Here is a 14,921-nt window from a genome sequence, read left to right on the forward strand (position 1 = left end):
AAAACCCACAAAATCTCTCTTTCTCTTTCCTTCCAAGAAATATCGAAATCAGTTGGAGAAGAGAACGAAACATTTCTTATAACAGTATGGAAACATTTTCCTCGCATACACGTTCTAAAACCGTGAGGCTGACGGCGATATATGCCAAAGCAGACAATATCTATTAGCGGTGGATTTGAGCTGTTACAAACGGTATCAGAATCAAACATTGGGCGGTGTGCCCAGCGAAAACGCTGAGCCCCCAATGGGGGTGGATTGTGAGATCGCACATCGATTAGAGAGAAGAACGAAACATCTCTTATAAAGGTGTGGAAAATATCTTTCTAGCAAACGCGTTTTAAAACCATGAAGCTGAAGCAAATATTATCTGCTAGCCGTGGACTTAGATGGTCACCGACTTTACTCTTGTTGTTAAAGCTAAAAGGTTTCTAGAGAGGGAGAAAAAAAAAAGAGAGAGAGAGAGATGGGAGTTGGGAAAACAAGGTTGAGGCACACTTCTAAGGCACCCAATTGGGGAGTAAAGGATATGAGGAGGTGTGGGGATAGGATCCCTTGTTGGGGACTCCATTTCAAAAGGCTTTATACATTATTTTCTTCAATCAAAAGAGATATCCAAAACGGGAAAGGCCACAAAAACAATGATCAGACTCTCAAAACTCTTAAGATGGGGTTTTAATTCGAAGGGATTTCAGGGAAGTGTGTGAAGCACAGCAGATTGGTGGTGAAAGAAGGCTTCTTCTACTACAAGGAACAAAAGTGGTTGACAAAGACATTTTACCATGAACCATATGAGAAAATGCATGGTTTGTTGAATAAATGAATGGAACAAAAATGCCACAAAATCCCTCTTTCTTGTCTAAGCTAAAAGAAAAGAAAAGAAAAGAAAAGAAAAGAAAAGAAAAGAAAACCAAAAACAAATTCATACCTTTGCTCTTTCTCTTACCCTCTGCCATGAGCTGAAAGGAATGGGGTGGCTCCAATCCTTCTTCTCCCCATTGAAGAAGCTCTGGTTTCGACTCCATTCTTCGTCGAAAAAACGCAAGTCACCTCCCCTTTTCGAGCTTGCTTTCGTCGCTTACATTCTCTGTTTTTTTGTTTAGCCTGCATTTCTGCACCCTTCTTCTGTTGCTTCCTTTCGCCCTGCAATGACAGCATTTTCATATTCTTTCACATGAAAATTGTGCAGATAATTGTGCAGAAAAGAATCTTTTCAACACCCTTCTAAGTTTTTTCATATTTTCTGGGTTCTTTAATGCAGGAAGAGGGATATATATTCTGTATGAGGATGTCAAATCATGTCCCTGTGAAGATGTGCATGTGCTTTGGTCAATATTAGTGGAATCACACACTTCATTTCCACCAAAACAATGAAGCTTTCAACCTCCTAAACACAGTTTCCCCAGCAATGTACATAAAATATTTATAATGCTTTACATACTGAAGGGGTGAAAAATGAATGCCCAGAAATAAAAGTTTACCTTCACCATTTTCACCATTTTTCTCTCTTCTGTCTAATTTTTTGTGTAGCTTCTTACAGTAGTTGCTTTGTCCATTTCAGCAGTTGTAGTGGCAGTTGAATTCTAAATTCTATACCTTCAAGGTTGATTCTGATAATGACATGAGACAACTATTGAATAGATGAGAATAATGGTTCGATTATATTCACTCTTTCCTTCATAAATCCTGTAGACTTAAAGACTCTAGGCTTGCTATTTAGACATTTGAAATGGGGGAAAAAAGAATAGAGAAATAAAGAGAGCCACAAAAATGATGAATCTGGTTGTGATAAAAACCCCTAATCTGATAAAGTGGCATTTGCTTCATGATATGGTAAGTAAGATGGTAAGGTTGTTCACTAATCCAAATCTACCGAATGACTGATATTACCAACAAGTGACTTGTGAACCTAATGGGAGGTTTAGCTCACAACTTCAAACCTTATTGAAACTAAACAACAATCAAAGAACATTATTAGAGATGCCACAAGGTAATGAAATAAAGAAAGACTCTTTCTTCAAGTTTCTGTCACATTGAGTAATATTTTTAATAGAATCAGTTAACAGTAAGCCTTCCATAGTTTTTCTGCTAAACAATTTTCAGACCAGATTTACATTTTACATGACATAAAGACCTTCTCTCTGAAAGCACGAATCGGTGGCCATTCAATAAGAAACTACTCGGCTCGAAGTTTGACCATCTAACAAAATGCCTAAACCTGCAAAGAATAAACATAATTTTTTTAGTAACACGTGCTTTCATAATGTTTTGTTCAGCCTCAGAGGGGAAAAAAACCTTAACACTCAATGTTGTACCATACTTCAATATGATAGAATACCAGATGTGTTATGGCTCCTATAGTGCACGTGCAACGTATTGAGTGTTCAGTTCAGTCAGGACTTTCCTAATCCCCATAGAAAACACAGGTTTCCTAGCATTCAGTGAAGATTGGTACACAGAATACTAAGAGGACGCCAACATTCTTTTGACTAATTTTAGATACCATGTCTAGAGTTCAACATAAATTAGTTAGCATAAAGGTGCTGCAGAAATTATCAATTGGTTACAATTCAGCTGCCTAATGTGTCAGTACCTTCAAAGAGGCAGAAAGGATAATGAACTTCTCTTATCACAAGCAATAACATGAATCTGTTTACATGAAGGTAATCGAATACTAAATATTTCTATGATTGGGAAAGAAAAGCTGTTTACATGATCTAATAAGTTTCTATAACATGAACATCGATAGCTCTGAGAGGGAGGAGGAAGGGGGTGGGGAATTGGTAAGAGGAAAAAAAAGAAAAAATCAAATGAGACCGCGAAAGATACTTATGACACGTGAACTGAGACTGTATGGCTCCTGTGTGCTTATGGCTATCTTCTTATTGATATTAAAACAAAATGAAGTTCGTAAAACTTTTAAGTGGCATTACCAGAAACCAAACGAAATTATAAAGCAGATGGTGATGGCCGAGCAACCACACCAGGCAACCAGGCTTCCAAAAAGTTTTCACAGTCTATCTCCGCACGAGACAGGGCAGCAAGAGGAGTGACAGTAATCTGTATGGAATCATGAGCTTCTAGTTAATGACGGCATATCTTCCATAATGGTAAGTTTTAGTTTGTAAGGAAAATGATACACACATAGCCTTCTTGTAGATATTTGAAATCTGTATCTTCATCAGCAACAGCAGCACTTATTACCTACAAAGATAATAACTTACATTAACATTTACAAATACAAAGTTCTATTCGATAATAAGCCAGGAACCATGAAACAAAACAATCATCAAATCATCCAAAATAAAATAATTCCAACGGGAAGGCAAATGAATATGACCTGATTGTTATATAGTACAAAGTACGAGAAACCTAAAAAAGAATAATCTCAGTACTTTAAATGTTTTTATTAATGGGTTATAACACTGTTGTATTTAAACAATAAATGAATGGAAGGGTACACAAAAACAATATATATATTTTTGGACTCTCTAGGACTGATTGTTGGAAAGTTTGAGTTACTCTAATTGGCTAATTGGAAGTTGAAGCTACCTCCAACAAGTCTAATGTCCTTTCCATTTTTCGTTTAGATACAATTTTGCAGAAGCGAATAAAAAGATACGAGAAGATTGTAGAGTTCGAACGTAATAGTGGAGCAGTGTCTTTAGAGTGCTCTGAACCAGAAGATATCAATATTGCTGTCTCTTTTAATGAAATAATTTGGATAGAGAGGCAGAGAACCAACCTGCCTCGTGAACAGCTCGGATGATTCACTTGACATATTACATTCCACTGACGACGTTGAGTCCATCGTCATAGTTGACAACATTTTACCTCCTTGAGAGTCAGAAGTAACTCTTATCCAGCCCATTTTAGATATGCATCGGCCTTGCTTAGTTACCTTATAACCCTAAATAATGCCCACGAAAAAAAAAATCCAGAAGGGTTACTGTTAATCACCTCTTTCATAACATGGAAGTATAATACATTCTACAGCATAACTCAATACGAAATAGAATGATGTTCATTAGGTGTTAAATATTTATTACCCTATGATTAGCAATATCTGTTGGGAAATCGATATTCAAGAAACAATTCCGTGGAAAAGTTTGAGCCTTGACGCCAACTAACATTGCACTTATTATGGGCAAGCAAGCCTCGGCAGCAAGCGTGTAGTCTTCTATATTGCTCCTACCTCCAATCCTGAAGCAACATAACAAGAAAAGGCAAATGAGTAAGGATTTATAAAAATTAATAATACGGATAATAATGAGATAGACTGATAATTAAGATGATCGAGAAAATTTCCAACCAAGATAACAGTCCATTTACTGCTCTACAAATCGAAACCTTTCTTCTTCTTTTTTTCTCTTTTAAGAAAGGATCCTATCTCAATTTTCTCTTTTAAGAAAGGATCCTATCTCAATTTTCTCTTTTAAGAAAGGATCCTATCTCAATAGATTTTATGTAACAATTAAATGATTCAAGTCTAACAATAATGGAAATCTTTAGGCATACCACTCATAAGATAAGGAAGCAGAAGGAATGTCTTTAAAAAAGGCTTCTCGAGCACCAGCTACTGTCCCAGAATACACACTGCAGTTCAAATGAAAGACTGCATCAATAAAGTTACTAAATCCTTCCAACCACGCATGGGGAATTTTCTATATTGATCAAATAAGATTGACTGGTACCTACTTAGATAACCAAAACAGCTACAAGGAAAAATATTTATTAGTCTGTTTTGTCCCAAAACTTTGGGGATTAATATTTCCAGATGCTTCAATGAGCTTGACTTCTTGTAGCAAAAAGGTTGATTACTTCACTATTCTATTTAAGAGCACATTTTACTCGTTAGTCATATAATTATGAGAGCTCTAATGACTTCGACGTGAGTTGATACTAAGTGTACGCTTTTCTTGCCAACACAATGGACAAGTAAACATGCATGTTGAGTAGGGAGTACATATTTGATGCTTTAATATCATTGATAGCGGAACTTTAAAAATAGTTCAGTAAGGGGAAGTCCGTAAAGATTTGTCACTAACACATGATAACCGCAGTTGCTACCCATGTTTATGCCACTGAGTACCTGCAATAAAAGTACAACACATAAATAGGCAGGAAGAGAGAAATAAATTTCAACTTGTATGCACCAACTTCATCAGCGATAACAATATGAGATGCGGTAGCATTCAACATAAAGTAGTTATTTGACTAAATAGTCCACATTTACAATTACAGATAAACATTGGGATGAGAAATGTCACTTCTTAGCCCTTATAAATCCCATCTTCTTGTCAGGTTATCCTCACGTCAAGTATGTTAAAGTGAATAAAGCACAAATAGCTTAATAGGAAAATATACTACGGCCAAACCGTGCAAATAAGGGAAAAAGAACGACCAGATCCGGAATTGAAGGAAAGAGAGCTTTGGATACTCCCAAAGAAGTACAATCGGCCGGAGTTCCTGCAGAAGCACGAAAGCTAAAAACCTTAGTAAGCCACTGGAAGCAATTTCGGACATCAGCTAGAATTAAGTTCAAGTCAATGATAATTGGTTTAAACGAGAAACCCTTCAAGATTTTCATTACAAACCCATAACTTCAAGTTAAATCCATTCAGTTCAAGTGAATATATGCTAGATTATTACTGGATGAACAGACAAGAAATTGGAGATTGGACTAAAGAAAATATCTTAATATACATTAATGGTCCTTATATATTGGCAATGCCCCATTTGAGCATAATCACTGCAAATGTTTCTACCCTCCATCATTCTATCACTCCACTATAGCATCATAGCTTTGCTATTAGCACTAACATTGTTGTGCTTATATATAGAACATAAGAAATTAGACATTTCAAAGAACTAACCATCAGCGATTTCCGGTTATAGGCCGATTACCGAATTACATTTCCTAAAACTTCTAACGAACCAAATATTTCCAGATAAGGTAGAATAGCTAAGAATCGAACAATCAGTCCACTTCCATTTCCAGGAAAGGTACAGATTTCAAATGAGAGAATAAAAACATACCAGAAACGGCATAAGAAGTGGTTCCTTCAATAGCCACTCTCTTAACAGAAATAGGATGGCGCCAAGTAATAGACTGACTAACAGCTGACTTTTCCCTGTGTAATGCAAGAACAACTTCACAACATCAAATATATATAAAATCATATATACTGTAAAATAAAACAAACCGAAGCTAGTGATTTTAGCTAATATCTTACGACTTATGACCCAATCCTATCATATTGATTAAGAAGTAAGAACAGCCGATAAAATAGTTACTTATATCTCAATTCACACGATCCAACGGCTATCAACATTCTAAAAGAAAGAAATTAGTGGAACCACTTGAGAAATGGAAAACACAACAAACGAACAAACAAAATTTCACCAACTAAAATACACACCCCTGTTACAATAGGTTATGATCATAAGCTTCAAACAGAAACACTCGAAAATTGGAAAAAGAAGAGAGCGAGAGGACGAAAAGAGACAAGAAGCGTACGAATCAGGAGCACAGACTAGAACGTTATAAAGCTGAGTGGAGACGAGGACGCGAACCAGAGCGCGAAGACCAGGCGCATCGATTCCATCGTCGTTTGTGATCATGATCGTCGGTCTACTGTCTGAATCGACTGTGCTGACTTCCATTTTTTGCGCACAGAGAGGGAGCCGCCGGAGCAACGTAGAAGAAGGAAAGTCGAGTATGGCCTCGAACACGGGGAAATTATTTGGTGGCAAATCAGAAAGCTCCACCGACGAGATATTGCAATTTATAATCTACATTTTCTTTTTCTTTTTTTGTTGTAAACAATTTGATTTATTTTCGGAATTTACATTGCTTCGATTTTTCTGTTTTAAAAAAATACTAAAAATTGTCTTTGAAAAACATTTTTTAAAGTAAAAAAATAAAATGCTCCCTAAATTTTAGAGCATAATTTAATTAAATATTAAATATAAGAATTTAATATCAAATTTGTTAATCTAAGTATAATTTATTTGAATATTAAATATAAGAATATAATTATAAAAAAAATTAATTTCATACGAGTGTGACGTGGCCTGTGGGTGACATCTTCGAAGTGGTCGGACTGCTTTAGAATAAAATATTGCAAAAATGCTTTTCCGCAGTCCAACAAATGGAAAAAATTATTAAAAATAAATAATAAAAAAACTTATCCTCGAGTAATAATAAATTGAGAAAATAATAAATTTAATTTATGGGAATTTTCTAAACTAATGTACGAGTCCAAGCCCACCGCTATGTCCACACAACTAAAGTGAGACATGATATCTCATAATTCACCCTTTTTTAGAGGACCAGTATCCTTGCCGTCGATGACACACCATCCCGTGTTCGCCTCTAATACCATTTGAAACAATCTAAGTCCATCACTGATAGGTACGGGTTCTTTTTGGGCTTGGACTTCTCGAGAGAGGTTTTCACATATTTATAAACAATGTTTCGTTACCCTCTCCCATTGACGTGCGATATGAGATCTCACAATCCACCCCTTTTCGAGTACTAGCGTCCTCGTCTTCGATGGCACACCATCCCGTGTCTGCCTCTAATACCATTTGAAAATAACTTAAGCCCACTGCCAGCAGATACTGTTTTTTTTAGTTTGGGCTTCTCGGGAGAGGTTTCCACATATTTAGAAAGAATGTTTCGTTCCCCTCTCCCATTGACGTGGGATATGAGATCTTATAATCCACCCCCTTTTGATGACCCTGTGTTTTCATCATGCACATCACCAAAGGTCTACATTTGATATCATTTCTAACCGCCCAAACTCTTGCTAGCCAATATTATCTCTTTGGGCTTTTACTTTCGAGCTTCCACTCAAGATTTTAAAGCGCATTTAATCCGTAAAGAGGTTTTACAACTTTATAACGAATGTTCGTTCCCCTCTCGAATAGAATATCGGATCTCGCGCCACTGGCAGGAATCAAATCAAGAGATTAACATAAAAACCCAAAAGACCAAAGAACAGCCAAAAGAGACAGCATCCAAGAACAATTGATTTCCATGGAGTTTAAACTAAATCAGAATTGAAATCTACAAAATCATACAAAACCAGAGAGAACCGCTCCTCATCAAGTACTGAGATTCAGTCATTAGCTGTGGCTAATTGAAGTGCCAACAATTCCTCCTCAGGGATGGTTTGGATGTGGCAGTCTGAGCGGGGATAAGCCACACACAGAAGCGAATACCCTTTCTCCACAACATCATCGCTCAGCATGCCTTCGCTCTGGTCCACGGCGCCACTGACAAGGCGAGCAGGGCAAGTCATGCACACCCCAAGCTTACAATCGTGAGGAATGTCTAACCCTTTGTCCAATGCGCTGTCCAATATACTCTCGTCGGCATCCACCTCCAGCTCTGTGGTCTGCCCCTCGTGCTCGATCACCACTTTGTACGACCGGACCACCAAGCGCCGCTGTGAGCAGCCTATCTGGGTTGTGGGTCTGAGCTTGAAGACTGAGGAAAGCTTGGTGGGTTGCTTTTGTTTTGGTAGAGAGAAAGCGGATGGCACAAAATGAAGAGTTGCCATTGTTTCTTTTCTCTGTTTGGCGATGAAATGAAAAGGAGGTGATTTGTGAGGTTGTGGGCGTTCCGTGGCGTTGGTGTAGGGATAAGGTCCTGATTCTTTGCCGTAATTTGATAAAGCGTGGCCCCATCTTAGCCGTTGGTAGTAGCTATGGCATATTAGTTAATTTAGAAGAATGACTCACAATCTATTTGTAATTAAGGTTAGGTTAAGACCAAGATAAGTGTTTTTTTGTTTGTCATTTGTTATTAGATTCCGTCACTGGTTGAGGTATGACCAGACCCTTTCTGTAGTAGACGCGTTTTAAAACTGTGAGGTTGACAACGATACTTACCAAACTAAAGTGAATAATATCTACTGACGGTGGGCTTATATATAACATAAAAAAATGAAACTATGGTGAACCAAGTTCAAAGTTGATCAAACCTAGGTTTGACTAGTACCCAAGCCAAATCAACCACACCCAAAGCTTGATCGAGGCTTTGAGAACTTATTTCACAAGCCAGAGGCCAGTTTGGGCACCTAGGAAATGTCAAGGGTGGTTAAGGGCTAAGGTGAAATCGACATGTCTCTTTCTTGAGATCCAATTAACCTCCTTGGAAAGATAGAAAAATGGCCGAAGACCCAAGAATTCAAAGTGACCTAATCGCATTTCGATTGTGCATAATACATGCCATCCGTTTAAAGAAATCTTGATGGACCCAGTTCAACTTTATCAGTCTAGTATGAGAAGAAAAGTTATAATCCCAAGTCAATCGTGATATAAAATCATCGTTATAATTTAGAGATGGACAAGTTCTAGCTCGTGTCTAGTCATCGTTCACAAACAAATAAAATATATAGTTGAATTATTTGCTGATTAGATTATAAAAAATACCCAAAAATATGAGTTTGTTTCAAAAACTTTGAAAAGTTTTAATTTAATTCTTTAAATTTAAAGTGGGTATAAAATCAAAAAAATATTTAATAAGCTTAGTTAAATTCCCAAACTACCCTCGAGAAGTGACGCAACTCACCGTATGGCCCAATTTTCTTTAACTCGCTGTTCCTCCCCCCTTTCCATCTCGCTGTTTGCACTCTCGCAGCTAGCGCAGTTGTTCGAAGTCGTCGACTCCTCGAATCGCTCATCACTTGGCTTCACTATCAGCGCTGATTAGCGGCATCGATCAAGTATGTTTTGTTTTCTGTTCATCTCTTTCTCGCTCATTTTCATCCACTTCTTTTAAGTTTGCGATCGAATGTTTTTAATTTCTTTGCGGACCATGTACATGTTTTGCTTGCGGCTTCGACTGAGATTAGGTTTTGCTATTCGTTTGTGTTTTGAGTAAATGCTGGACTATGTACCCTGCTCGAAGGGGTTAGGGATTTGTTCTATCGTATTGAATCGTTTGTCCCTTTAGTAACAGGACTGATACCTGTGGTTCGTCTTTAAGTTGTTTGCTGAGCATTCCGTAGCAGAAATTTGGAGTTAGTTGTTTTCAATTTGAAATTTGGCCTTCGTTATATTGTGTTTTTGCAAGTAGGCACCAGTACCTCTTGGCTCAGTTCACGATTGTTTAAGTATTTGTAGTTTTTGGTATGGTCTTCCTCTGAAATTGGGATCTCAGGTGTTTGTTTGTTGTATTGTGAACTATAAAGGACGATCTTGTAAGACTTTACCCCAACTTATTGAGCTAGAACTCAATTCCTTAATCGACGGTTCTTAGCTTGAAACTTCGTTGTTTTTCTCAACTGCTTCACTTACCTTTCCGTGCTTAATGTTAATTTTGATCTCATTCAATGAAGTAACATTATTGTTACGGGAATTTGTTGGTAAGCTTCTAGTAGTTGGAGGATGGGGTAGTGGTGATTTCAGACTATGGTTTAGCTGCTTGGTGCTGCCTTTCTTGAAATTAAACTCTGAAAGGCATCCTATATGTCCAGTTTATCAAGGAAGTTGTCTTACTCAGAACTAAACTTCATGATTTTCATCCCATCTATGCTCAAAGTGGACTTCCAGCTTTCCTACATTGTGAGCAGGGAGAAAGGAGGTCTGTGCGGACTGCAATGTTTGTTTCTTTGTTTGATTTGAGGGATATCTGCACTGGGGGGCACTAGATGTTGGCTATTTCTTATGTTTGGCTGACTTTCGCTGCTGGTTTTGTTCTGAGTCTTTGACCACCATCGACAAAATGGGAGGAGAAAGTTGAAGACGAACTTTGATCAACCCATTGAATCGAAGTATCGAACAGATGGCTGAATTTGACATAGCGGATGAAGATCATGAGGTTGCTCTTTTGATGTAAGACAACTTCCTTGATGTGCGAACGACTAAGTAATATTGTAATTGATCCCTGTAACAGCCCAAATCTACCACTAACAGATATTGTCCTCTTTGGATTTTCCCTTTCGGGCTTCCCCTCAAGGCTTTTAAAATGCGTTTGCTAGGGATTGGTTTCCACACCCTTATAAAGAATGTTTCGTTCTCCTCCTCAACTGATGTGGGATCTCACAATCCACCCCCCTTTGGAGCCCAGCGTCCTCGCTGACACTCGTTCCCTTCTCCGATCGATGTAGGACCCTCCAATCCACCCCTCCCCCCTCTTTGGGACCCAGTGTTCTTACTGGCACACCGCTTCATGTCCACCCCCTTTGGGGCTTAGTCTCCTCGCTGGCACATCGCTCGATGTGTGACTTTGATACCATTTGTAACAGCTTAAGCCCACCGCTAGCATAATTGTCCTCTTTAGGCTCCCCCCCCCCCCCNTTCTCACCCTTGTAAAGAATGCTTCGTTCTCCTCCCCAACCGATGTGGGATCTCACACCCCCGTTCTCTGCCATGAGTTTATTTTTACTTATTGTCTTTCTATTTTCAAGTTTTTTCAGTATATAAAAGCGTACAGTTTCATTTCCGCACCAAAAAACTTAATTCATTCCTATCTAGAATTAAGGATGCAACTATACTCATGTCGAACCACAAAGTCTCTGAGCTACTTCACGAACCAGATTGAACTCAAAGACTCTCCTGCCTGTACTCCTTCCCTACTTTTGGCTCTATATTTTGTATCCAAAATCAAGCAGTGAGAAACAAGCTAAATTTCTTCAAGCAGGGCCCCCTTCTTAGCTCTTGGTGCCTGCTTTAGCCAATCGAAGCATATAGATCCGTAAATAGCTTTCTTGAGCTTGCATACCTAAGAGTTAGTTATAGGATTCCTAGGAGAAGATCAGCCTGTAGTTAGAGGAGGCTGAATAGAAAGAGATTCTTGCGGATCCCCGCTTCCCCTATGTTGTTGAAAGGCATTCTTCACGTCAAGTTGATTGAAATCAGGGCATTTTGATTGCAGCCAAGGCAAGAATGCCACGAATGGTGTTTTAGCGGGCAAATCTTTCCCCTATCTTTTCAGGGGGTCGACTCAAGGGAAGGAATCCTTTAGCTAGCTTTGTATCTCTGACGCGAGCCATATGCTTTATGCTTGATCTTGTAAATCTACTTGCAGCCAATGGCTTGTTTCCGGCAATAAGACTCAGTCTTCTTTTTTTCCTTCTTCCTGCATAGCATCTCTCCAGCAAGAATGATTTCAGGCTGAAGCAAATGATTCAGGTGAATGAGAAGATTGAACTGAGATGANGGGGCATCTTTCGCTTGACTTTTGGGTTGCGAGTGTATGCGTCCACCACGGTCAGGGCTTTCACAGGTACCTTGTACGTAGTGTCGGTTCAGCTAGCTTTGTTTGGTCTTGCTTGATTCTAGACTAGACTGGAAATAAATAACCCTATGACTGACCTAGCTCAAATTTGATGTTGATTCGGGCGGAGCGGGATAAAAGGTTTGGTTCAGGGGAGACAAATGAGATAGATGTTCGGAATGAATAAACTGGATATGCTGCTGAGGGAAATACTGCTTCGAGAGAGGGCGGTACAGAAAGAATTGAGTGATTCTCACCTAAGACTGAAAAGCGTTACGGTTGGGCTTCTTTAGAGGGAAGCAAGCGCGCCAAGCTAAGAACAAAACAATACATACCCATACACTTTTTCATCGACTTGTGGAAAAAAGGAGGATTTCAGCTACCTTCGGAAAGGGCAACTCAGTCTAAAGTGATATATATATATTCTTTTCTTTGTTTTGATTCCTCAGCTTCGGCGAAGATTGACTTACCTATTCAAAATGAATTGGGATTCTCATTGCCAGTGGATTTGGATTCAGAGGTAGCTCCAAACAAGCTCCTACTTCTTTCACTGTAAACTCCTTCCCCTCCCCTTAAGGTAAAGCTGCTTACCGTTTGTTGAAGAAAACTATCTATCCTCCTCACCTTCTTTCTTCACTCTCTACGTCTGTTTAGACAATATGATCTCATCCTCCACGAGAAAGCCTTTCCTTGCGAAAATTCTCCGTGAATATACACATACCAAGTCATGCTAGAATTTTGGGGTTGGGAGTTGTATTGGATAATTCCTGTGGATGGAAGTACAAAGTAATTCTTCTTTTAGTATTGTAAATTGTTTACTAAGTTTCTACCACTTCACAGATCAAAATGGCAAGCTCAAGTGAGAGTGAACGCAAGGAACCAGTGAACGAGCAAATGGTTGCAAACATGTATGGTACTTTAAGGTCTGAGCTCAATCAGATATACTCAAAAATCACAGAACTCGAGATGGAAGTCAGTGAACACTCTCTGGTCATTTCTGCAATTGAGCCACTTGATCCATCAAGACGATGCTACAGAATGATCGGGGGAGTGCTGGTGGAAAGAACTATCAAAGAGGTCCTGCCCGCTGTTCAACGCAACAAAGAGGGACTTGAGGAGGTGATTTCCAGACTCAACGAGGCATTGGAGAAGAAAAAGAAGGAAATTTCTGACTTGGAGGCCAAATACAAGATCAGGATTAGAAAGCCTGATGGTGAGGCTAAGGAGGAAGACAGTGGGCGTAAAGAGGGTGCAGCCCAAGGAGTCTTAGTAGGCCCTGCAAGTGAAAGTTAAAACTCCCAACCCCATTGGTGCATTTTAATCATATTCTTGTAGTGCTTAACTTTAATTTTCATGCGGATGATTCACTGTTTTTAAGCGCGTTTGTGTGAAATTTTGTTGATAACTTTCAGTTCAATAGGATGATTCCAGGACTTGTGTGGTATATAGATGATTTTGAGGGAGGAAATATTGAATGGGAACCGACTTTTCAGCGTTTAGATATCGAAAATTTCCCATTAGTTTGATCATATGCTGCAATGGATTCTGTACTTGAGCTTTCAGATTCAAGAGGAAATTACAAAGCAGTCTCTTCCTTATCCTCTCAGCTCAATATGATTTTCTTAAGGTTACAAATGAAGTAAAGAAAACCAAATAGTCATAATCGAAGCCTCCTTATCCTCTCAGCTAAAGAAATCCTGAACTCCTTTTCCGGCGAAAACTCGGTCGGACAGCTCCGCCAGTAACGCATTCACAGTGAGCAAAACGACACTAGAACCAGCAATAACCCCGATCACCACACCCGTCGTGCCCAAAACCTTTCGAAACGCCGGCCACTCAATCTTCTGAATCTCCTCCGCCACTCCGCCAATCAGGTCCCCCTCTTTCTCCACCTTCCGCTGCTTCAAAGCCTCCTGAATTTCGGCGCCCAAATTCTCGCCAGATTCTGCCGGTTGATCAGCCGTTTTCGACTCCTCCCTCGGCGGCCCAGCTTGAACCTCCACCCCATCAGATTCTGTGTTCTCTTGGCTTTCCTGCACGGCATTGACAGCGGAGAACATGCTATTCCTTCTAGACCTAATACCCGGGAGTCTGATCGTGCGATGTAAGTGAGGATGAGAATGATACGCGGAGCTCCGCCGTAGTGATACAAACAAGGAGGCCGCTCTGTTAGTTAAAGTGGAAGGTACCGTCGGAAATCGCAGGGAGATCGGAACGGCCATTTTCCGTATCGGTGAGCGGTCGAGAAATCAGATTGCACAAATGGATTAGCAATCAAGAATCAGATTTCGGGATAGCTAGGGCTTTGTTCGTGGCCCACATTATCTTACACGATGGTCGTGTACTATATGGGCCGAATATAGAAAAGGCCCAAACATTTTTAGTTGGGCCTAGTCCATGAGAATTCAAGATTACAGGTGGTTTAGTTTTAGGCAAGTGAAATTGAGATTAATTAAAGACTAATTAAGTTTTGTTAGTAGTTATGGTTATTAAATACCCTCTCAATCTACCTTGAGATGAATGAAGTATTGAGCCACCAAATAAAAGGGTAAATTAATTGAGAGAAAAATGGGAATGGTACACTTAAAAGAAGACCAAAAATAAATAAATAAATTTGCATAAAAGTACTAAAAGAATGTGTTATTTGTTTTTAGATGCCTCTTGGAATCTCTGTTTGGATCCACTTTCCCGT

At 39.2% G+C, this 14,921-nt stretch overlaps 4 protein-coding genes across 5 annotated transcripts; 1 reads left to right on the top strand and 3 right to left on the bottom strand.

Moving 5' to 3' along the window:
- Positions 1–1,978: 1,978 nt before the first annotated feature.
- Positions 1,979–6,793, bottom strand: LOC111791669 (5'-nucleotidase SurE). The gene is made up of 10 exons (XM_023673105.1): positions 6,518–6,793; positions 6,037–6,131; positions 5,402–5,466; positions 5,046–5,089; positions 4,516–4,593; positions 4,047–4,200; positions 3,743–3,907; positions 3,142–3,201; positions 2,931–3,057; positions 1,979–2,215 (listed from the first exon to the last, which is right to left on the bottom strand). Exons 1-9 carry the CDS (start codon positions 6,661–6,663, stop codon positions 2,947–2,949), a joined length of 918 nt encoding a protein of 305 aa, XP_023528873.1. The 5' UTR covers positions 6,664–6,793; the 3' UTR covers positions 1,979–2,215; positions 2,931–2,946.
- Positions 6,794–7,957: 1,164 nt separating this feature from the next.
- Positions 7,958–8,628, bottom strand: LOC111790026 (ferredoxin-1). Its single transcript, XM_023670788.1, has one exon. The coding sequence runs from the start codon at positions 8,565–8,567 to the stop codon at positions 8,124–8,126; it is 444 nt and encodes a 147-aa protein (XP_023526556.1). The 5' UTR covers positions 8,568–8,628; the 3' UTR covers positions 7,958–8,123.
- A 982-nt stretch (positions 8,629–9,610) lies between these two features.
- LOC111791187 (probable prefoldin subunit 2) lies at positions 9,611–13,758 on the top strand. Of its 2 annotated transcripts, none has more exons than XM_023672434.1 (2): positions 9,611–9,734; positions 13,070–13,758. In XM_023672434.1, exon 2 carries the CDS (start codon positions 13,076–13,078, stop codon positions 13,520–13,522), a length of 447 nt encoding a protein of 148 aa, XP_023528202.1. In that variant the 5' UTR covers positions 9,611–9,734; positions 13,070–13,075; the 3' UTR covers positions 13,523–13,758. The 2 variants fall into 2 exon arrangements, with proteins under 2 accessions (XP_023528202.1, XP_023528203.1); XM_023672435.1 differs by lacking the exon at positions 9,611–9,734 and adding an exon at positions 9,772–10,845.
- LOC111791186 (preprotein translocase subunit SECE1) lies at positions 13,731–14,683 on the bottom strand. The gene has a single exon (XM_023672433.1). It carries the CDS (start codon positions 14,449–14,451, stop codon positions 13,912–13,914), a length of 540 nt encoding a protein of 179 aa, XP_023528201.1. The 5' UTR covers positions 14,452–14,683; the 3' UTR covers positions 13,731–13,911.
- Positions 14,684–14,921: the final 238 nt, after the last annotated feature.

Source organism: Cucurbita pepo, chromosome LG03, assembly GCF_002806865.2.
Source record: "Cucurbita pepo subsp. pepo cultivar mu-cu-16 chromosome LG03, ASM280686v2, whole genome shotgun sequence".
In the NCBI taxonomy this organism is placed as follows: domain Eukaryota; kingdom Viridiplantae; phylum Streptophyta; class Magnoliopsida; order Cucurbitales; family Cucurbitaceae; genus Cucurbita; species Cucurbita pepo.